This window comes from Chinchilla lanigera, unplaced genomic scaffold (assembly GCF_000276665.1).
Source record: "Chinchilla lanigera isolate Chin_1 unplaced genomic scaffold, ChiLan1.0 scaffold00047, whole genome shotgun sequence".
Classification (NCBI taxonomy): domain Eukaryota; kingdom Metazoa; phylum Chordata; class Mammalia; order Rodentia; family Chinchillidae; genus Chinchilla; species Chinchilla lanigera.
In genome coordinates, this window is record NW_004955448.1 from 2,458,468 (window position 1) to 2,481,981 (window position 23,514).

Genomic DNA, 23,514 nt, shown 5'->3' on the forward strand with positions numbered 1-23,514 from the left:
GGAGAAAAAAAAAAAAAAAAAAAAAAAAAAGAAACAATGTTCATACTACTTTTAATTGTCACTTTGCTTTCCTGAGAATTTGTTTTTGTTCATAAACATTTTTATCTTATGATAATAATTGCAATATATAAAATAATTCCCAATGGAATGCTTATTTACATATTGGTCGAAGATCACTGCTGAGGAAGGTAAGTCTATGGAAAATTGAAGTAAAATACTGTGAAATTGGGGAGAAAAATCTCATCCTTTTTCTTGTAAATTTAGTACACATTAGATACATCAAAAAATTAACTTGTATAGTTTTATACAAGTAATTTATAGAATTACTAAGGTCTACATCTTAATGACAATTTCATATTTTTTGCAGTTATTATTAAGTGATTTGTGCATAGTTTTGATTTCTGTGAAAATATATTTTAACTTTTGTATAAATAGAATCATAGAAGAATTCACATGCCATACTTGAAAGCCTGAAATAGCTTATTAATTAGAAGATTTTCTGGCGTATTGGTCATATAATTGGTTTTACTTGTGCTTTCACAGATCTCTAACAATGTGCTGGAACAAATCACCAGTTTTGCGTCAGGCACATCCTATCATCTCCCTTTGGCCCACCATATCCAGCTCATCTTTGATCTCATGGAACCAGCACTGAATATCAATGGACTGATTGACTTTGCAATACAGGTGTGTAGGCTGCTTTTCTTGCTTTTAGGAAAGCAGACCTACCATTCATGATGGAATTTATTTATTGATTTCTTTTTTCTTGAGAAATTTAAAAGGATTTATTTACTATATTTTCTTCAAAATGGGATCTCACTATGTAGTCAGGTTACTCTTAAACTCTTGCTTTCGTGTAATCTTCCTGCCTCAGCCTCCCACGTGCTAGGACTATTAGCATTTGCTACCATGCCCTTTCTAAATTTGATTTTTAATTCATACATGAAAACATAAAAATTGTACATATTCATTGAGTCCCCTATGCTTTGGTACATATATACATTGAATAATGTTTATACCAAGCTAACCGTAATTCATTTTTCATTTATGTAGAGGTGCTTATGGTAAACACTTTCAAAATGTTTTCATTTTGAAATGTACAGTAGATTGCCATTAATATAGTCATCCTCTTGTGCAACAGCACACCAGCACTTTCGCTGCTAACAGTAACTTAGTACCTGTTGACCAGTTTCTCCATCCTTACCCATCGCCCCTCTCCGGACCTCTGGTAACTATGGTAACTACCATGCCTTCAGAGACCCAGTCACATTTTAATAACTGAGTCATTCTGAGTTAACTGTCTTCAACTAGTATTTCAATTATAGCTGTTTTCATAGTTTTCAATTAGATAATAATTGTTGCTAAAATATGTCACTTAAAAATGCAAGGTTTTTGGAATATTATATTGTCTTCTATTATTTTGCTAAAGTAATGATGAAAGATTATTTTCTATCTATAGTAGAGTGTACTTTAGGCCGAAATTTGAAAAAGCTCATATACTTTAATTTTTCCCACTATCATTCTGTGCACATTTGAGTTTATTCCTTGTGCTGTTAGTAGATATTAGACTTGGTTTCAGTTTTTTTTTTTTTTTTTGTAGTAGGATTAGTTCTATAAGAAGACTGTAGCAATAACTTATTTTTTATTAAAAATAAGAGGAACAAGGGCAAAAAAGTGAAGGGTAGTAGTGTTGTCTAAAATTACCGAGTCTAGAGTCTTTGGCTACCATAAAGTTTCGGTACCTATTTCAGCACTGGCTACTTCCTGATTGTATACACCCTGATGTCTAGACAGAAGAACAAGTCTGTTAATTGGTAAAGGCTTAAAAATATATATATATAAACCCTTTTATTCACTTGTTTGTGTGTTCTGAGGTCGTTGTATACCAAGTGACAGCATCTTCACAGTTTTTAGAAGTGTGATTTTCGCGTTCATTTTGGCGTAATGTTTTTCAATCTTTTCTGTTGTAGTTACTAAATGAACTGAGCGTTGTGGAAGCCGAACTGCTCCTAAAATCTTCCAGCCTGGCAGGAAGTTATACCACAGGACTGTGTGTCTGCATTGTGGCTGTTCTCAGGCGGTATCACAGCTGTCTGATCCTAAATCCTGATCAGACAGCCCAAGTGTTTGAAGGGTTGGTACATGAAATGTCATTATTAGTTATTTAGTTCCAGGATTTGTAATTTTTATGGTAAAATTTTATGGTTTTAAGAGGAAAGTAGAACTGATACCTGGTTTAATAAACATAGTTAATTGTTTTCATTTATTGGAGGAAATATAAGTAATTTTATTCTTTTTAATTATTATTCCTTCTTCTTTCTTTCCTGCCTTCCTTCCCACCTTTAGTTTCTGAGAGTACAAGGCTGATCAGTTATAGCACTGTTATTTATGTTACCCAGCCTCTTGGCTTACTATACATAAATAATGATTATTTATAACTTCTCTTTTCGTGTAATTTCAGTTTATATTTGGAAAATCCAAGATTGAATAAGCTCTGCACATCTCATTGTGATTTGGTTCTTTGATTTCATATTTTTCATTAATTAATGATAACTTTGATAAAAGGAAAATTAGGACCGATAATTTTCTTAGTCTTTTCATATTTGTGTGTACTGTTAGCTAGGATTTACGCTACTACCACCATGAAACTTGACTCAGGAATTATCCAGTATACCAGTTAGAGACTGAGGCTGTGGGGAACAAAGCTCTGAAAACTTCTGTCTGCCCCATACCTTTTCCCTAAAGTGTTTTGTTGAGGAAAAGGGGGAAAATAAACAACAACAAAATCACAGCCTGTTTGTCCTTTTTATCCACTTTTTTTTCCTCCAGGGCTCAAAAGAATCATGGAGATCTATGACTTCATAGTGCCTTTTTGTAAATAGTCTAGCACCTGTAACTAAATTACTTGTTATTCTTCAAGTGACATCACTTGACGGCAGCTTTTAGGAAAATAAAATGCTACCATATACAGGTATTAATTGCACTCATGGATTAGGAAGTGAAATCTGAAATACTCAAACTTAAAACATCTATCTTAGAATTAAGGAAATACAGTAGCATTGCTGTAAGGTTGAAGTTTTTGTATTGTTCTACAGGTCAAAAAATTGAGGTTCAGGGCTGGGGATTTAGCTCAGTGGCACAACGCCTGCCTGGCAAGTGTGAGGTCGTGAGTTCGATTCCTGGTACCAGAAAACAAACAAACAAAAAAAGAAAATGGAGGTTCAGACTTTGTAGATGAAGTGCTCGGTTGTGAAGTGACGTATGCAGTGTCACGTGGTCAATAAGTCTCACAGTTTCATGGCGGTTCTTCTAACTGGGAGTTCCTTCGTGCTGCTTAGCTCACACCACGCTTTTAAAATGGTTTGTGAGAACCTGTTCATTGGTCACGTTAGCAGTTTGCTGAACTGTGACAAGTTTGTTGTTTGATTGTTTTCTTTTGGCTACTTCTGTGAATGAGCGCACGGATCACAGAATGAGCTTCGTTTTCGTAATCTCTGGCAAGTCAGAGAAGTTGAATACACCAAGTGTTGCCTACTTAACAAACCCTCAACCAATGTTTGTTTACTGTAGTCACAGAATAATTCTTTGGTTAACAGGCCATATGTGGAATTTTTTGTTTATATAATTAACAACAGATAAAACTGTTACACACCTTCCCTTTTCCCTTCCCTTCCCTTGCCCTCACCCTTTCCCTCTTCCTGTCTTCCTTCCTTCCTGCCTTCCTCCCTCCCTCTCTCCCTCTCTTCCTTCCTTCTTTGTGGTGGTGAGGATCCAACCCAAGTCCTCACACATCGTTAGCAAGCACTCGTCCACTGAGCTACATCTCTAGCCTACTACTTTTCTTTTTAATTATGTTAACATTTTTGCTCCAGTTGGTAGCTTTAATCTACTGCTGGGTGGCACCATGTGACACTCCTTCACAGGGACTGGGATGCTATGCTGCTGTTTCTTCATGTAATTTCCTGGGATCCACCTTTGACCCCTGACCCTTGTGATTTACTCCTTCCTGGCTTGGGCATCCCAGACACCTTCCTGCTTTTCCCTGTCCCCTGTACCATGGAGAGAGGCTAGTGTGGGAGTTGGGCAAGCTAAACTCCTGATTCTCTTTGCCATTGTACAAGTCACTTCACGTTTTTGTGCCTCATAACCCTCTTTGAACAGTGAGTAGGGTGAATTGTGATTTCCTAGAGCCCTGTTCAGATTTACTAATGTGAATTTTGTCTGTCACTATTAGGGTAGTGTTATGCTCAGCTCTTTAAGAGGACTCAGGATGGTGCTGGAATCAGACCCATGGGTGTGTTTATCTATGCCCTGTGGACAGACGCTATCGTTCTCTGGGGGAAAATGGCACAGAGTTGTAGTAATAATTGTTCTTCTGATCTAAGGGAGTTATAGAGGATGACACTAAAGAGAAGGGGCTTTATCTCCTTGTATGAGATAAACTAAGGTAAATTGGTTTCTGCTTTGGATAAATAAATGGAATATGACTCCAAATCAGAGTTCATCAAATTCAAGCCAGAATCAGCTCTTGAAAATGAATTTACCCGATTTTACTGCTTTGAAAAATTGTTTCTTTACAAAGGATTCTTGGAATTTGGGGAATCTTTGCGAACTAATTGTGCATTTCTGTACCTTTGAACTGGAGAGGGGTTCTCTACCTCCCCTTTCTTTTTGTGTCCTATTCACAGCAACTTCATCGGTGGATCCCTCCACATACGTAAACCATCCTTCGCTGCTTCTGTTTCTTGTTGTCAGTGACATTTCTAAAGGACTTTTCATATCTAGTATTTCAGGGCTGTATTAGGGTAATGCATAATTCCCTCGTGTTTTGAAGATCTGCGTAACACACAGACATTCCCACTTTTAATAGATTCAGACGATAGAATGTTATTATCAGAACACGAGGCTCACACTCTGCCTTTCTGCTCCCAGGTTATGTGGTGTGGTAAAGCACGTTGTAAACCCCTCCGAGTGCTCTTCCCCTGAAAGATGCATCTTAGCCTACCTCTATGATCTTTACGTGTCGTGTAGCCACCTCAGAAGTAAATTTGGAGACCTCTTCAGGTGGGTAGAAGGAATTGACAGGGATGGGAATAGGATCACGCCTGTGTTTGCTAGTGATTCCACGTTATTGCCTTTTTTGTTTAATAATGAGAGTTATTATTTCAACTAATGGTAATTTTGATATAGTCAAGATTTGTTTAAATTGAATACTAAAATATATAGTGATAAAAAGGTAGACCATTTTAAATATAACAATGTGATCATAGTTTTTCCCTGCTAGATTGAATTGCCTTTGGGTCATAAGCTTTCTAAGTTTGTCCAATTTTATGTCTTCAATAATTAAAGAATATTTTATTTAAGATTTTACATTCTCTGTTTTACCAATATAGTACACTTGTAGATGTCATATTGAATTACTGATCAATTCTTAATATGTCATTATATTTTTAGTTTAAAATTCAATTTGAATTATAAATCTAATAAAAGACTCCTTGTGGCAGTATTTTTGTGTCTTGCTCAATCTGTATACCTCTTGGTTTTAATATCGCATTTTCTAGGACAGCTTTTCGTGTTACTGTGGGTAGTTCTAGTATTGTCTAGACACCATGAAGCTGTATTTCCTAGTGACTTACGGAATCTTGTATAGCTTCATTTAGTCTTCACAACTTTTTAAAAACTGTTTGTACATTTTTACCTCTCTTTAAAAAATTCACTGTTTAACAGATTACTTTTTCATGTGTGGATGAACTTTTGAAAAAAAATGACCAATATCTTCTTTAAACCACATTAAACCAGTATGCATTCATTAGTGTAAGGCAACCAGCTTCATATTACTAATTTTATTTGATTAATGTTCAGCTTGATAAATACTATCTAATGTCTTCTCGTATAATGAACATACATGAGTTAATTATAAGAAGATACTGTAAAGTCTGTAATTAACTTACTTGCTGTCTTTGACTTCATAGGTGGCATTGTTATTAGGTCATACGTTTTATTACTTTTAATAAATCTTACTGCTTAAGCATTTTATGTTTAATGATTCCAGAACATTGTATTTCTACAAAAGATATTTTTATATTTTTAGTCCTTATCCAGAATTCGTATTGAATTACCTTTTGCAGGAAGTCTAACCGCCTACCACAAATTACTGTGTTTAGCTATGATTACAATTTTGAAATGAACTTGCGAGAAATAATTCTGTATTTTGCCCATTCTTCTTTTGGAACATTCTTTCAGATCTATTTGCATGCTGACTTCACTTCATCTGTGTCTCTCTCAAGTGGCACCCCCAACTCCATGACATTCTTTTTATCTTAGCACTCATTACCTTTGTAGGTAACACAAATGCTGAAACATAAAAACTTATTTAATGTTATTTTGAGGAATTTTAGATTATTAATTATAAATAAGGGGGCAGTAGGAAGAGAAAATATCTGGCAGAAGTAATTTGGGATTCAGAAGGAAAAGGAGAGTGATCAGTTATAGTTTCCTTTGTTCTCCCATACCGTGTATCTAGTTTGTTTAATCCTATGAGCTCTGCCTTCCAATTATGTTGAGAATATAGCCACTGTCTGACATCCTCATCATCATCACAGTCATCTCTTGCTTGGGCAACTACAGAGTCATCCTAACTGGTGACCCTGCTTGAATGTTTGATGTTTGTGGGCGTATTTTTAATATACTGTCCACTAAGGACTTCCACACTCAGAGATGACTCCAGTGGCATTCCATCTCCTCACCATAAAATTAGACTTCAGAATCTGTAAGATCACGCTTCTATCTTCTTTCCTCCGTACACTTGGTTCTGGCCATGCAGACCCTCTTCCTGGTCCTCAAACACTGTATGAATGCTCCTACCTTGGGCTTTTACATTTGCTCTTGCCTTGCCTTGTGTACTCTCTACAGTTACTGGTGTGTTCACTTTATCCTTCATTCATAGCTTTGCTTCTCTCATCACAATCCCCTTTCTGGTCATTCTCTCAACCGTGGGATTCTGCTGCTTCCAGCACATCATCTGAGTATTATGGCCTGGCTCCCCACTGGAATGTAAGCTACACACAAGCCAAAACTTTTATTTTTCTTTCTTTCTTAACTACTGTATCCCTTTGCCTTAAAGGGTTTGAAGCTTTTCGCAGGCACCGTAGAGATGTCACTTTGTGGCCCCAAACACTTGCTTGTGGACCTTACTGTGGAGTGAACGATATATATACAAGAAAAATCATATTTTTAATAGTATTGATAAAAGATGGAAATGTGTTACCATGGAATGTGTTAGGTTTCAAAATGATCCTTTGTAAACTACTTGTGGGAGTCTTAGGACATCCTTTTCCACAGAAATGATGTAATAAATATTTTCTCCTGTTACACTGCGTAGAGCTTTCAGTTTTGGTTTATGTTTTCCAGAAAGTTTTCTCGTGATGTGGCATTTGCCACAGTCCTGTTTTTAGTGGTGAACTTCCTCAGTCCTAGTAGCATTTTTAGCCCTCCTGTTCCTGCAGTACAACACAAGCAGGATAACTAAATGAATGTGCGTGTGGTGTGGAGAGATTAGGGCGTCAGTGGTGAGGAGTCAGGATCAATGGAGTTAGCACAGACAAGTACACTGTCCGAACAACCTCTACTCCCAGAAGAAGAGGAAGGAAAATCCAGCTTTCTTGGGATATCAGTTTTTGGACACACCCTTTCTTGCCTAGGCTGGGCTTGAACTCCTGGGCTATCGCAGTTCTCTTACCTCAGCCTCACAAGTATCTGGGACTGCACGTAAGTGCCACCGCACCTGGTTTCTTGGGATATCTTGAAGTGATGTTTTTAGTTTGGAATTAGGAAAAAAATGGACAAACAAGCTAGATGCTCAGAGATATTTCTGTTAATGTACTAATAAAATTGTTTTAATTTTTTCTTGAAACATCCATAGAGTTATGTGAGATAGTTGGGGAAGTTTAACATTAATCACATTGTATTAGTCAGATTTTCATCTGAGAATAAACAGCTTAAAAGAGAAAAGGATTAGTTTGGCTCACACTTGCCATGGTCATTTCGCTCCAGGGGAGAAAAACACCATGAGAGAAGGGCATGGCAGAGGAGGTTTGCTCACCTCATAGCAGCCAGGAAGCAGGGAGAAAAGGAAAGCGCTAGAGAAAGAGGACGGGGCCAGGGATAAGTATGTACCATTCTAGACCGTACCCTATGTGACCTACTTCCTTCCCTAGGCCCCACCCCTAGCAGTTGGCTGAGCTAATCCCCTAATGAGACTGGCACACCCATGAGCCAGGCACCTTCCAAAGCCCCACGTCTCAACACATGAGCATTTTGGGGCATCTTGTCCCAAACCAGAATATATGTCTATCACTGCTTGAGCTGTGCTCTGTACCAGGTGCTGTGTTGGCTGTGCCCACCAAGATTTTAAATCTTTACAACCATCACAGGAAGTACAAGTGACTTTTCCTATTAACAAATGATTGTTCCTGATCTTAGTTAATGCTTAGTGAAGCCTTGATTTGAACACAAGTTCTTTTGGCCTTACTATGTATGTTGCTTTAATTGCTGTACCAGGCATTTCTGACACATGCACGTGTAGAAGGGAAATGTCTGAGTTGTTGGCTTAATTCCCTACATGTGGATGCCTAAGTGGTAGTAATTAGAGCGTAGTCTACGTGGGAGTTGACACTGTATTAAAACATAGACTGTCATGTAGAAAGAGTGGAGTAAATGAGGCAAGAGGGTTAGAAATAAAGTGTGGGGAAACATCAGCATGAACCACAGAATTCAGGCAGTTATGCAGTCCAGTTGGAGACAAGCGCTCTGGACAAGTCTACCTACTGGAGGAAAAGTCAGGTGGATCTCATAAAAACTGAGAAAGAAAAGCAGAGTTGTTAGGGCTTTAGACATGAAAAGATTGGCATCATTAAGTGGGAAGTTGAGTGAAAAAGAGGTAGTGCTTTACAATTTGCAGAAGTCTGTATCATCAAAAACTTAGGGTATGGGAAGTCAGAGAAAATCAACAGTATGCAGTCAGGGTGGGAACCAGGAAGGAGCAAAGTTTGTATTTCATTTTGAGTGCGAAAGCGAAACCCTTCAAGATCTATTACTATGTGAGAGTAAATGAAAAATACAGCTGGAAGTGTGGCAAGTGTAAGACAAAAAATGCAGATGACTAAACTGGGCACGGTGGTGCCCGCCTATAATCCCAGCACTTGGGGAGGCTGATCTTGGGAGGTCGAGGCCAGCCTGGGCTACAAAGTGAGCCCAAGGCCTCCCTGAACTGCACAGGGAGACCCTGTCTCAAAAATCAAACAACCAAAGAAAAAAACCAAAAAAAAAAACAAAACCAGAATAAAAATTAAAAATAAAAGCCCTGGGGACAATGAAATGGACATCATTTTGGAAATGGCGTACCTCCAGATTGCAAACTTACATTCTTCAGTGATAGCTGATGAGTTTTTACATGAAGTGCCTACAAAGATATGTACCGGCCAGAGAACACTGTAATTATTGTGTTTAGTAGGTCAGCTTAGTCTTCTTGTGAGACCACTGCTTTCCAGGCATTATTTGTCACCAGATTTATCTGGAAGAACTTATTAAACATACAGATTCAGTGTGCTAACAGAATTAGGGATCTGTGGTTTTAACAAACATGGCAGGAGTGATTCTGAAAGAGGATGACTGATGTTACATTTTAGTAAATGCCAAGCTGAACGATCTCTGTTTGCTTAAAGCTGGTAGCCATGGCAACACTCTAGGGTAAAGAATGCATATGTTTTTTCCAATTCTGAGGAACTCATCCCTAACTCCTGTTTAGGAAGGTGCAAAAGAATTGTGAGGGTTACAAAACAGGTCCAGTAGCACTCTAACCACAAATACATTTGTTACCCAAAAAGAAAAAAAAGAAAAAAATTAGAATTTCTAGTGCATAGCAGAAAAGAGCCCTTGAATATGTCATGTGAATGTTGCTTATAGACTTACTCAGCAAGTGGGTATGAATGACTTAGTTTGTATGGAATATGATATTTGAAGTAAGACGATCCTTAGTCATATCTGTAGATCAACATTGGAGGAGATACGTTCCAGTTCCCCTTATACTTCTGTTCAGATGTAGCCCACTGAAACATGATATGTTTTTATATGATAAATAAGACTTAAAAATTTAATAAAGGTGCTAAGAAACACAGCATAGTAAGTTTTTAGGAATGACAGAGTTACTTGCTCACTCTTGTAGAACTTGTGTGTTACTTATATCCCACTAGTGGCATGTGAACTCTGGAGGCACGGAACGTGGCCCTCCTCTCCACAGCTGTGCCACAGAGCCCATGGAGGCTTCGTGCTGCAGCGCCGCGCCTAGAGGAATAGCCTTCCACGCTGTGCAGTTAACACTACTACGTCAAACTTTTCCTCATGTATAATTGAATCCATTTTTATTCCTAACTAATCATACTTTGCAAATACCCATAAGAGAGTTTTTGGAAGCCTTAGTAAATTCTTTGATGTTTAGAGCATGTAAAATGTAGAAAGATTTAGGAAATAATATTTATTAATGGAATATCTTATTCTTGCTTTGTTTTTCCCATCCATTCAGCTACTATTCATTGAGGAGTTACTGCATTCCAGGCTGTGTGCCTAGTGCTAATTATTAAAAGGATGAAATTAAGAACGCATGATGTGAATGTTTTCTAGGGAAGTAGTTCCATTGCTGCAATTTAATATATCCTAAAGTGAAATAATTTTCTTGCTGTTGTAGTTTTTTCCCGCTTTTTAACTTTTCTTCTTGTAACCTCAGTAGTGCCTGTTCAAAAGTAAAGCAGACCATATACAATAATGTGATGCCTGCGAATTCCAACTTGCGATGGGATCCAGACTTCATGATGGATTTTATTGAGAATCCTTCAGCCCGAAGCATCAACTACTCAATGCTGGGCAAGATCCTTAGTGACAATGCTGCCAATCGCTACAGCTTTGTCTGCAATACCCTCATGAATGTATGTATGGGCCATCAGGATGCTGGAAGGTGAGACGGCTTACCCTGGAGCCCATGTTTAGTCAGAGACTTGCTGCCTTGGTGCTTCCGTGGGGTGGAGCTCTTCAGTAATTGTCTGAGCTCACATTGGGCTGTCCCCCCCACCCCCCAATTTTCTTTTATTCCTGAGTTTACCTCTGCTTTTCATAACCTGAGACAGTGCTTTCTGGCTTACCGCTCTGATATGGGGCATTTTAGATACATACTGTAAGTTATATGATCTGTTTTATATGATAAGATTCTTATATTTTGAAAAACCATTCTTGGACCTACTTACACTAAATATTCTCTTTAATTTTGGTTCCTTTAAAATGTAAATGTATAGATCATATTTGTTTATAGAACTGAAAACATGTTAATTCACATGTGTATGATTATTTCTTGTTAACAGCAGTATTAGAAAACATTTGAGCCCATTTGTTTTTATGTTTTGCCTAAGATTCTATAGGTAACTTGATAAGTGGGTGTTATATCCTGAAATCTAAGAAAATGAATGATTTGTTCTGTGACGGTGAAATACACATTCAGTGCACGCACCTCGTGTGGCCGTTTCTCTCTTGCACAAGGTTACCTTCTCTGTTCTTTTGTAGGATTAACGACATAGCCAACTTCTCCTCTGAGCTGACTGCTTGCTGCACTGTTCTCAGTTCAGAGTGGCTGGGGGTTCTGAAGGCTCTTTGCTGTTCTTCAAATCACGTGTGGGGGTTTAATGATGTACTTTGCACTGTAGATGTAAGTTTTCTTTTTCATTTCAAACTATAATTAAGAATTTAACTAGTGGGTAATCTGTTTTTTTTTTTTTTTTTTAGTTTTCTAATGTAGTGAGCTGCAACATTGTAGAATATCCTTTTTATCTAAAAGCAGTAAACCTCAGTGTAGTTGCCCAGAATTTAATAAATGAAAAAAACAAAATAAATTGATGAATCTGTAGCAGTGGTACCAAGAGTTTTCCTGTTTCCTACAAGTTCCATTACTCTGAGGTTTTTTTATTTTTTATTTTTTGGTTTTTCTCTGGTACCGGGAACCAAACTCACGACCTTGCGCTTTCTCTGAGGTTTTTTTAAAAGTGTATGGATTATCTCTTCAGATCTTTGTTTTAACCACATGGCTTGGGTTCTTTGTGGCATAGGACATAAGCATTTTACAATTTGAAGAGAACCAGTATAACTTCTATCTAGGAATATGGGTTTGTTGTGTTGCTTAAGAAAGCTCAAGTGTAGATGCAGACGGTTTTCTATCAGAGTGATTGTGTCTGGGTGGTGATGAAGAGTTACAGTGTCTCTCCTCCTGTTTCCTCAGCGGGTACAGTCTCTTCCCCTATATCTGATTTCCTCCAATGTCAGGTTGTGTCCATGGTGTGTGTTTCTGTTGAAAAATATATCTTGATTCCCGCACCCCCCTTATCGCTTCTCAGCATAGTCTTTCACCTCCTCGTGTATTTTATAACAAAGAGTGATGCATTTTTAAAGTTGCTTCTCAGTTGAAAACTTATTCCCTAGTTCTGCTGTCTTGGACAGAGCGGACAGTCTTATCTCTATGTCTCCATTCTGAGGGTTAGCATTTTACACACATAAAATTCATCAGTGGTGACACTTTTTTCCCAGACAGAAAAGACCCAAGTTTTTATCTTTCAGGTCCTTACCTCTTGGTTGTTCTTTGTTATATTTTGTCTTCTCCTTTAATTCCTCGTCTGTTAACATGGAATTAATAATAGTGTGAACCTTAGAGTCTTGTGCTGTTAAATAAGGTGATTTTTGTACATTGCTAGCTATGGTCCCTGGCATGTAGTATTAATCAAAGTGAAGGCTACTATGACAGTAGTCATTTCTTATTATTTTCTGCCAATGTCTTGTGAGATTTATAAAGGTGGGCAATTCCTTAGCTTTCCCTGTGACTGAACTGTTTACCTTCCTCTGTCTCCACTCTTTTTAAATTTAGGAGTCAATTATAAACTTTCAAAGTTATTTTTAAAACTAATTTAATCACATTAAAGAAGTCGAGCCAGTTGTTGCAAAATGGAAGTCAATAATATTAATGTCTTACTTCTCCACTGTACCGGCTGTCCTTGTTTTCCCTGCCTCCTGGCGGTCTTAACTTTAAATGACACAACATACTGCTTTCTGCCAAAGGTACTAAGCATACTACTTCTTTCAGTGACTTCTTTAAATTTGTGTGTGTGTGGCTTTTCAATTGTATGTGCACAAGGTAAAGCCAAGTATCTTCTTATGCCATTTGGATGTGGTTACCTCATGCTTTGTCTTAGAAAGTAGAAATGGGCCTACATGCTAAATGTCCCAAGAAGTTATCATTTCTCTCTCCTGGTTAGTTAATGTTAGGATTTGAGATCTTATTGGTATTGCCTACATTCTCTTAGGTATTGATCTTTGAGAATACTTAAAAGGGTGTTAGGTATTAAAACCTGTCAATGTTTTTCTTAAAGGTGAGTGACCTTTCATTCCATGATTCATTAGCTACTTTCATTGCTATTCTGATAGCACGACAGTGTTTCTCCCTGGAGGACGTCGTGCAGCACGTCGCACTTCCCTCTCTCCTAGCGGCAGGTAAGGAGGCGTCCAGGAGCTGTGTGTGTTGTTAGGTTTTTGTCTTGTAGTGAACACAGGGAAAGTGTAACTTAAGGTGTATGTACTTTGCAGAGTGGTGTGCTGTCAGATAGAGAGGGTAGAGTTTTAATACCTGTTCTATGCAGAGTCACACAGATCCCTGCTGGAGAGGAAACTGCCCTTATGTCACCTGTTTTAGGGAAGCACTTGGGTTTCAGAAAAGTATAGCCAGTAGCTTATTTTCTTACTATCAGAAGAATTTATTTAAATTATTCCTGAAAATTTATCTTAATAGGAAACCTGAAGGACTTGTTCTTGACTCTGTTAACAAACGCGCTTCTTCATCCTCTCTTCCTAGCGTGTGGAGATGCGGACGCAGAGCCCGGGGCAAGAATGACATGCAGACTCCTGCTTCATCTCTTCCGAGCTCCGCAGGCCTGCTTCTTACCTCAGGCAGCTGGTGAGCCAACAGCTGAAAAACCTCTGCTCACATTCTCATGTAGACGTATAGGTTTAAAATAACAAGTAGGATGCCCATTTTGTAATTTCCTTCCTAATTTTTGTGGGTTTGATCTGGGGGTGATGAACAAGTGAGAAAATGCTACCAAGAGGGCTGTCAGCACCTTTCACTTATATAATATCAGGATATGTTGGGAAAGAAAAACCAGGAGTTAACAGGCAATAAAAATACCTTGGCTCTTAGGCCATGGCATGTTGGTGGGCAGCGCGATCCTCTAACGTGTTGTGTATGTTGATTCCGAACCACGCCATCCCAGCTTAGGGTCGTGGTGATTCATTTATTCTCTTCTTCAGAAAAGGGGGCAAGAATCGTGGAAAGGTACTGAATTGTTAAAAGGGGTAAGAATTGTTAGTGAAGTCTACCTGAGAAACATTGCATGTAGATATGTATGTGTCTGCGTGGGAATCGTACTAATCTTCTTGCTACATCTCTACAGGGCAAAAACATTGCTTTAATAATTAAAAAAAAAAGATTAAGTAAGAGTACTGGCAGTGTCAGTGAATCCAAGGAGCATCAATTAAAGCCAGCAAATGGCAATTAAGTGCCCACAATCTAACAATGAAAGGCCCTGCTAACTGTAAATGATTACAAAAGATGGTTAATGATGGTGATGAGACTATTAAAGGCTTGTTGTTGTTTTCATAGGCAAACCTTTCCCCGGAATAAGATCATCTTGTGATAGACACCTTTTAGCCGCTGCTCACAACAGCATTGAAGTGGGAGCTGTTTTTGCTGTCTTAAAAGCAATTATGATGCTTGGTAAGACTATATGGACTCCTAGTTTCTTGATTAATCACCAGAAATGGAGGCAAAATAATTTGTATTCAAGTTAAAATCTAATTAGTGTTATTGGAACATGGTTTGTTTTCTTTGTTGTTCTGGAAAACTTAATTAACTTCCCCTACTCCAACTATAATTGAACTCTGTAGAATTCTGTCCCTTACCTCGAGTTACTCGGGGGAATTTAAATACAAATAGTATTTTTGTTTTGTTTAATTGCGGGTTATCTCATTATAAAATAGAGTCACAGGGTTGTTTTGCCTTTATTATTGGCAGAAATCACACTTTATGAGGGACAGGGTGGACTTGGTGATGTCACTAACGGTTTAAACTTCAGCCAGATTATATTCCAGGTGCAGAGCATCAAAAAACCTGAGTGTTTTAATCATACTTTTTCTGCTTCTCTTACGGCCCTTAGCAAGTTTTAAGTTTTCTGCCTTAGTTTTTTTCATGAGTTGGGTGATCATTTTAATTGTGTTTATATTATAAAGTAAATGTTAGCTATCACAGTAACTTTTAAATTTAATTATTAAAACAATTGTCCCTCACACACTTACTTGTACATATTCTCTTGGAGTAATAGTGCTGCTTTCTGTTCATGTACTATATAGTACTCTGAAGCATTTGTTTTGTAAATTTATAAAGGATTTGAAGGATTAGGAATTCTTGAATTCATAATGCCTGATTCCAATTTTGAGACCCTCTTATGGTGTTGATTAAATAGTAGTTACCTCTTTTGCTCTTACTGAGCCCCCTTTGGTTAAAACGGAATGATTGAGTGGCTGGCTAGGAGTTGCTGTAGATTATTCTTAAAGAACATGAGTTAAGGGAGTGAGGGCCAAATGTGGTGGCACATGTCTGCAATCTTAGCGCCTGAGAGGCTAAGGCAGGAGGGTCACAGGTTCAACACCAGCTTTAGCTACATAGCAACTTAGCTAAACTCTTTGTCAAAATTTAAAAATAAGAAAGAAGAAAGAAAAGAATATGAGTGAGGCTGTAACCCTCTCCTGCTGAAGAAATGTTATTTGGTGGTGACAAGGGAAAATAGGAGAGGTTTTTTTATGGAACATCCTATTAAAAGTTCACAGAAAAACAGTATATTCTTTGAAATGCCCATGAGTTTGTAGCAGAAAGGGAAGAGCAGAGCTACTTGAGAGGTTACAGCTTTTCCTCTGAACTCTAGGAGTTTGTAGTATTACAGCCCATGTTAAATGCTCATTTTAGTGAGTAAAATTTTTCTACTCAGATCATGTTTGTTGGGAAGGATGACTAGTCAGTTTTACTGAATGAATAAATGTACAGACCGTCCTGCCCCAACTGACTCTCTTCCTGCGGTATTTCTAGGGCTCATCAGAGAAACTAGCAAAGAGTCTTTCAATAAACTAATGTTGGAAGTATGAATATGTAAGTGACAGATGTTTCAATGGCAGAAATCATGATCGGTGCCATCCAGACATTGGCCCCTTGATTTGTAGGACTGCTCGTACCCCAATTAAAATTTGCCAGCTTCTTTAAATATTCAGGTAATATGGAGGCTTCTCTGAGTCTAAGTCAGGATCAGGCTGGTCAAATAGCAACAGAGCACTGGACCAGGTTCACACTAAAAACTCAGTTTGGGGCCGGGGATATAGCTCAGCGGCACAGCGCCTGCCTGGCAAGTGCAAAGTCCTGAGTTCGATTCCCAGCACCAAAAATAAATAAATAAAATAAATAAATACTTTGTTCTGTAGTCTGTGCAGTAGCAGAAGGTTCTGGCACATCCTGTCAGACCTTCTTATCTTAATGCTAAGTGAACATATCCTGGTTTGGGACTGGTAGAGGTGTTTGTTTCTTTGTTTTTGATCTACAGAGGTTTTAATTTACTACCTCATCAGTGTCTTCCCAATATCCTCCCCACCCCTATTTACAGAATGTATTTAGAGATAGCAAGGTATATTGTATTTGGTTCATAAATCCCATAGTTGTTTAATTTGAAATGTAGTAATAGTTGGTTTTATCACCTAAGGGTGAAGAACATATACTAAATTTTGGTGTTTGATGTTCATTCCTTCAGCTCCTAAAAATCTCTGATGAATTACATAAATTCCTGTAGGTAAAATTAGTACTTCTTGTATTTGTATTTTATTTGAGAAATGTATGAGAGCGTATTAGTAGATTGCAATGTATTTATGTCTCCTCAGCTTAAGATTTTATAAGTAAGTATTCAATTTTTTCAGCAGAGTCAAAATTGTGGGTTTCATTCGACTCTTTGACACTGACGTGGGCTTAGTTTCAGTCACTTATTGCAGGCCATGAAGGCTTTAGCCGAACGCATTTTTCATCCCGGGAAATTTTCTTGTAAAGGCTTATTTTGATCCTGTTGGTAAAGCACTCAAAAGTCTGAAGGTTCTGCTGTTGTTTGACAATCCTTACTACCAAACTGTATGACTCTCACTTTTAAAGTATGACATTTCTGTATAATCGCTAAAGGTTTCTTTTGGCTATTCAAATGAATTCTGTTCAGTTGTTTCCTCCCAGAACTTTGTTGTGAGGATAACACTTTCCTTAGCTTCATTTCACTGAAAAATTAGAGCTTGATCAGGTAAGGTTTTCTAATTTGGATGTTTCAGAGAGGAAGGTGAAAGACATGGGTTATTCAATGAGTGCCCTACTTTGCAGGGCTTCCTTAGTATGCATTGCCCTTTTCCATTCCCAGGGAAATAAATCTCTCTTGTCAAGAAGTTGATAGTAAGGTGAGCTAAGGCAAAACTTTTCTCTTGACCTATGGATAGAAAATAAGTCATTGTAAGAGAAGAAATGAAAAAGGGACACCTCATAGGGTGAGTAACCCATTTTTCCTTGTCTATAAGTCAAATCAATTTGAGTACCTTCATGCTTAAACTTTTGGTGAAATCAATGTTCTGTGGCTATTAAGTGTGATTCATAATGGTCTTTCCAAGTTCGGTGAGTGTGCCTAATTCTGTAAGCAAAAGAAGGAATGAGTTCTGAACTTGCTTTTTCTCTCTGTCTGATAGTTCTCTGGGTTCTTTCATTATTCTCTTGATCCATGCGCTCTTTGCTGAACAATTGGCTGTGTGATAATAATACTATTCACATATTTTAAATCCCTTGGGGCTAGCCTCATTTTACTCTCAAATATTTGGCAATATTTTGAACTTCTGTGATTTTGCTTTTGTGGTTCTGTCATTTAGGAGATGCCAAAATTGGCAGTAACAACGTCAGCTCTTTAAAGAATGAGGACTTTGCCGTGAGAAGTTTACGGCGTGATGGGAATGCTGATGACATCTGGACTGCCTCTCAAAATGTGAAATCCTGTGGGAAAAGTATTTCCATAGAGACTGCCAATTTAAGAGAATATGCCCGATACGTCCTGAGGACTATCTGTCAGCAGGTATTCTCCAATGCATTTCTTTTTTTTTGTCTTTTTGAGACAGGGTCTCTCTGTACAGTTCAGACTGGCCTTGAGCTCACTTTGTAGCCCAGGCTGGTTTCGAACTTGCAACGATCCTCCTGCCTCAGCCTCCCAAGTGCTGGGATTACAGGCATGCACCACCATGCCTGGCTTCATTTTGTCTTTTACTTTGAAAGTGCATCAACTTCCAAAGATAGTTGGTTGCTATTGGAGGAAACTTGCATACGTGTGGTCCTTTTTTCCCCTACTACCTTTATTTTGAAATAATTTCAAATTTCCTAAAAAGTTGCAATAATAATAACTACAGTATATTCTTTATAGCTATGCACTGATTTTTACATTTTGCTACATGTGCTTTTTTACAGTTCTATTTGTGTGAGTGTGGGTGCATACTTTTTCTGATCCCTTTGAGGGTAGTAGTGTTTTTTAAACTTTGTTTTTTGAATACTCCCATTTTTATTTCATAACAAGATCAAAATATATTTTATAAAAATCAGAGAACTTATGATTGGTACCATAATTTTTTCTCATCTCTAAGCGACAGTCCACTTGGGTCATTTGTCCTAGCGCTACTGCATTTGTCTAACGTTTCCTGAAGATTAGCCTCAGATTGTGCATCCCTTGCCCAGAGACTGCAGAAGTAAAGTTGTGTTCTTCCAGGTACCCACATCTTAAGGCATACAAAGTCCCTTTGTACCTTATTGGTGATATAACATTGATTGAGGTGTCTCCATTTTAATTTTAAGATTTCTGCACTGTATAGATATTGTTTTACCTCTTGTAATTAATAAGGAATCTTTGGGGAGACACTTTGAGATGATGTGAATTTCCTCACCCCTCATAAGCATCCATTTTTTATTCTTGTCCAAACCAGTTGTTATTATCATGAGTGCAAAATGGTGCCCGCCCCTGTCCTCCTCCACAATATCAGTTTCTTTCCTACTGAAGGGAATCTCTAGCCTTTTATTTACTTGTTTGTTTTTTGTTATCCATATGTGGAATATATTGCCCTTAGTTATTTTAATGTTCAAGGTGTTGTAGGTTTGCTTCTCACTTTCTGGCCCATCTTGTACTTTCCCTGCCTTAGCACTGACATCACTCATTCCCCCAAGGAGTGCTGGTTTTGTTTGGTAGAGAATGGTGCTTAGAAGGCAAGAACTAATAGGGTGTATGCCTGTTCTAAGGAGTGCCGTTGTTTCCAGATCTCTCAGCAAGCATCTGGGAGCAAACTACATCCATATACACAAGTGTGTGCGTGTCTGTAATCCTGAGTTCGTACTGACACCTCCAGTTCCCATCCAACTCTGTAAAGTTGTGCTTTACTTTTCCCACTTGCATTCTTGCAAAATAACCCTGCATTCCCATAACATCAGCTCACTTACTTAATTGCTTAATTCTGCAATTCTGTGGTTTTAGAACTGTTATCCATATAACTCGAGGAAAAGCAAGTTACTAAGAGGAGTTGAAGAAAGTTTGTGCTTTTTTCCTGTAGGTTTACATTATTGTATTCAAAGGTTATTTGAGGTTCTTTTTTAGTATAAATATATCCTATATTTCAAATAGAAGTAGGTTTCTTTTTGTTTAACTTCAGTGTAAATTCTCTTACATCCCAGTTCTTTGCATAGAATTACATAAAAAGTCTCAGTACACACAAAGTATTCAGAGGTGTGTCTTCTTCCCCATATTCCTGTGTTCGGCCCTCCCTGCCTGAGTTGACTTATTTCATTATCTTTATCCTTTCATGTTTTTCAAATGAAACACTTTCTTGCTTACAAAAAAGTGATGTGACTTACGTATTTTGTGTTTTACTATAGATGTAAAGTTCTACCATGTTTTTGTATGTTATAGGTTTATTCTAACCATGATAAAAAATTAGCTGAATAGTCATAGATGATGAAAAAGAGTTACAGTTTGGTTCCCAATGTGAGGCATATACAAGCTTTTGAGTCCTAGAGCTCCAGCAAGGCTGGTGGGCAGGCTGGTGTAGGCGTCTAGCCGCTGGTCTCAGGGAGTTCCTGTGTGAGCCCCATGGGAGGCTCCTGGGTAGTTTGGGCCTAGCTTACCAGTGGCAGTAGCCAGAACTGAACAAATGGATTAGTTAATGAGGAAGGGAGGGAGGGAGCGAGGAAGGAAGGAAGGGAGGGAGGGAGAGAAGAAGGAAGGAAGGAAGAGAGGAGAGAGAGGGAGGGAAGGAGGGAAAGAGGAAGGAGGGAAGAAAAGGAAGGGAAGAAGGACGGATGGGAATTTGATGCGTAGGGGAAAAGTACAAGTACAGTATCTCAGTACTGCTGCCTGTGTTTGATTTAACTGGTCTAATGTGGGACCTGGATATGGAATGCTATAAATTTCCCAGGTGATTTTAATGGAAAATCAGTATTGAGTCTCTGGTATGGTGGTTAAGAAATATACTTCATCTGAAATAATCTGGGTTCACATTGAGCTCTGCTACTATTGTTGATTTCTTATTCCATCTACCACAGTACCAGAATTTGCCCTTGAAAAAAATGGTGAAGAAGAGGTGCTAGGAGATTAAGTAGGGAGAAACCTGAGGCAATTAGCCACGTGCATCTGTAGCCGTAAACTTTTGTTATACTCTGACCTAGTGGTTGGGATTCTTTCAAATTATCATATGAAAATAATTATATAGAAAGTAGATGCACACAATTTTTATTTATAATAGTAGCATGCATAATAGTATCGAGTAAGATAATTTTTAAAATATTTGTTGTACTGTGTTCTGTCTGTTCAATGATATATCATTCATGTACTCCGTAAAGATTATGAAGACCACATATAATATTGAATCATTATGTACCACATTTTTAAAAAACATTACAAAACAGAGCCATAAATCAAGGCCCCGTTTTCCAGTTGAACGTATACCATACACCTTTTCATTTTCTGCATACAGATTTTAAAACTTTTCTTTAATTAAGGTAAATTTTGTATTTTGAAGAAGTCAAAATGCTGGAAATTTGTTTTTGAAAATTTTTCATGTACTTGTTTCATGTAATTTTTTAAATGGAAAGATTCTTACCAACTTTATATGCCTCTTTGCTCTGTGAACCTAGTACATATTGCATAGTGACATAGAGAGTCAGTGCCTGTTAACCTAACTGCCATATTCTTTTTAGGAATGGGTGGGAGAACATTGCTTAAAAGAACCCGAAAGATTGTGTACTGACAAGGAGCTTATACTGGACCCTGTGCTTTCCAATATGCAAGCACAGAAACTGCTGCAGCTAATCTGTTATCCTCATGGCATTAAAGAGTGTACTGACGGAGACAACTTGCAAAGGCAACACATTAAGCGCATTCTTCAGGTAATTATTGCGCCCCAGATGTGTTTCTTTCATTTAACACATCCTGATAGTAGAAGAGTTATTGCCCCCTCCATCGTCTCCTCTGTTCACGCACTCTCTCTCTTTCCATCTCTTCTCTCTCCATCTCTTTCTCTCTCTCTCTCTCTCTCTCTGTCTCTCTCTCTCTCTCTCTCATTTCTAATTCTTGTCTTCAGTTAATTCTAAGGTTTGTTCCCCAGCTTTTTTGCTGTGGAATTGCCGAGGTTTATTGGTAGGGAGATATAAATGCTGTTCATTTTATATATTTATCAAACAAATGTTAATATTTTAAGTCAGCACTATATTTACATGAGAAGTAGTCTGAGGAAGAATAGTCTTAATATATTACCCAAGAAATACTACAATTATCTTGGAATAGGGTTGATTAGAGAAATGGATTTTGGTAGGTTAAATGCTTGTTTTATTTCTAGTTCTTAGCTGGGTCAGTTACATTCTTTTCATGTTTTTGTGTATGTGTGTGTGTGTGTGTGTGTCTGTGTTTGTGCTCAATATATGTAACAGGATTACAATCCTTTGATTCACGTAAATTCTTTGTATACCATTATTCTTTTCTTTCTTGAGAAATGAAATACTGCAAGCATTTGTTATATATTAAAAGTGATTCAACAGTCCTAAAGTTTCCATTCTTTCTTTTTAAACCAGAATCTTGAACAGTGGACACTGAGACAGTCCTGGCTTGAGCTTCAGTTAATGATCAAACAGTGCTTGAAGGACCCTGTGAGTATATATTGAACACATGTATGTGACTGAAATTTTACGAAAAGCAAAACCACACTGATATTTGAAGGTAAAGGAATACGTATGTGGTAACTTTCCTGTCTCTAACTCTAGGGCTCCGGTTCTGTGGCTGAAATGAACAACTTACTGGACAATATTGCTAAGGCAACAATAGAGGTGTTCCAGCAGTCTGCAGACCTAAATAACAACTCCTCTAATTCTGGCATGAGTCTCTTCAACCCAAATGGCATTGGAAGTGTTGATGCAAGTAGCACGAGACAAAATGGAATAAAGACATTTCTAAGGTATTTCTGTGTAGTTTTATTAGGCTATAATTAATTTTTCACATGTAATAGTAAATTTTATTTGTATAATTATTTTTTTCACAATGTAAAGGAAATGTGAAGAAAATAATTGCTTGTAGGTGACAGTTACTGTTTTTAATAATTGAAAGGGTGAAGCGGGTGGGCAACACTCTTAGCGTTTTAGATATTTGGGTTAGTAGGCTCCTGGAACTACTGTTGAACTCGGGTTTGATCCATATCTTCAGTGACCCTTAGGTTACTGTATTCAATGCTAATCATCTTACAGAGAACACTTTTTCTGCATCTGGATTAGTTAGCAGTTTGGACAAATATTTGTTTAGAATTAGAGCCAGTAGGCATATGCAATTCTAATTTTAATTTTTTTAATTTTTTTTTTTTTTGGTTTTTCTCCGGTACCGGGAACCGAACTCACGACCTTGCACTTGCCAGGCAGGCGCTTTTTGCCGCTGAGCTAAATCCCCAGCCCCGGCATATGCAATTCTAAACTAATCCTTTAATCATGAAAGGCAGATTGATTTATATTTCATCATTTTGGTAAAAAATATTAACTAGTGTGTCTTAAAACTTAAAACCATCATTTATCATTACATTTCACTGTAACATTTTATGTTTTAACCATGACAGAAAAGTATATTGTTTGTTGAATAAAACAGTGACTTATTCTTACTAATCAGAGCAAGACCAGAATCACAGAAAAATACTGGAAAGTGGATTCATTTCCAGTGTCCTCCCGGAGCTGAGCCTTTCATTGCTTCTCCTAAAAGTGGGTAGAAGGTATAAGCAAGGTCTGGTCTTTAGCAAGAGGAAAGATGGTACAGA

The 23,514-nt window shown here is 37.8% G+C and overlaps 2 protein-coding genes across 2 annotated transcripts in view; one reads left to right on the forward strand and one right to left on the reverse strand.

Moving 5' to 3' along the window:
* Med12l (mediator complex subunit 12-like) overlaps nucleotides 1-23,514 on the forward strand; it is a 306,200-nt gene that overhangs the window by 234,125 nt on the left and 48,561 nt on the right. The window contains exons 18-29 of the mRNA XM_005393030.2: nucleotides 544-687; nucleotides 1,971-2,134; nucleotides 4,933-5,064; nucleotides 10,781-11,008; nucleotides 11,608-11,749; nucleotides 13,458-13,578; nucleotides 13,937-14,038; nucleotides 14,744-14,857; nucleotides 18,070-18,269; nucleotides 21,425-21,613; nucleotides 22,295-22,369; nucleotides 22,484-22,674. Of these exons, the coding sequence (XP_005393087.1) occupies nucleotides 544-687; nucleotides 1,971-2,134; nucleotides 4,933-5,064; nucleotides 10,781-11,008; nucleotides 11,608-11,749; nucleotides 13,458-13,578; nucleotides 13,937-14,038; nucleotides 14,744-14,857; nucleotides 18,070-18,269; nucleotides 21,425-21,613; nucleotides 22,295-22,369; nucleotides 22,484-22,674 (1,802 nt within the window). The remainder of the gene's footprint in view (nucleotides 1-543; nucleotides 688-1,970; nucleotides 2,135-4,932; nucleotides 5,065-10,780; nucleotides 11,009-11,607; nucleotides 11,750-13,457; nucleotides 13,579-13,936; nucleotides 14,039-14,743; nucleotides 14,858-18,069; nucleotides 18,270-21,424; nucleotides 21,614-22,294; nucleotides 22,370-22,483; nucleotides 22,675-23,514) is intronic.
* The window catches only part of P2ry12 (purinergic receptor P2Y, G-protein coupled, 12), a 46,200-nt gene that overhangs the window by 16,100 nt on the left and 6,586 nt on the right, over nucleotides 1-23,514 (reverse strand). The gene's annotated exons all lie outside the window — the stretch shown is intronic.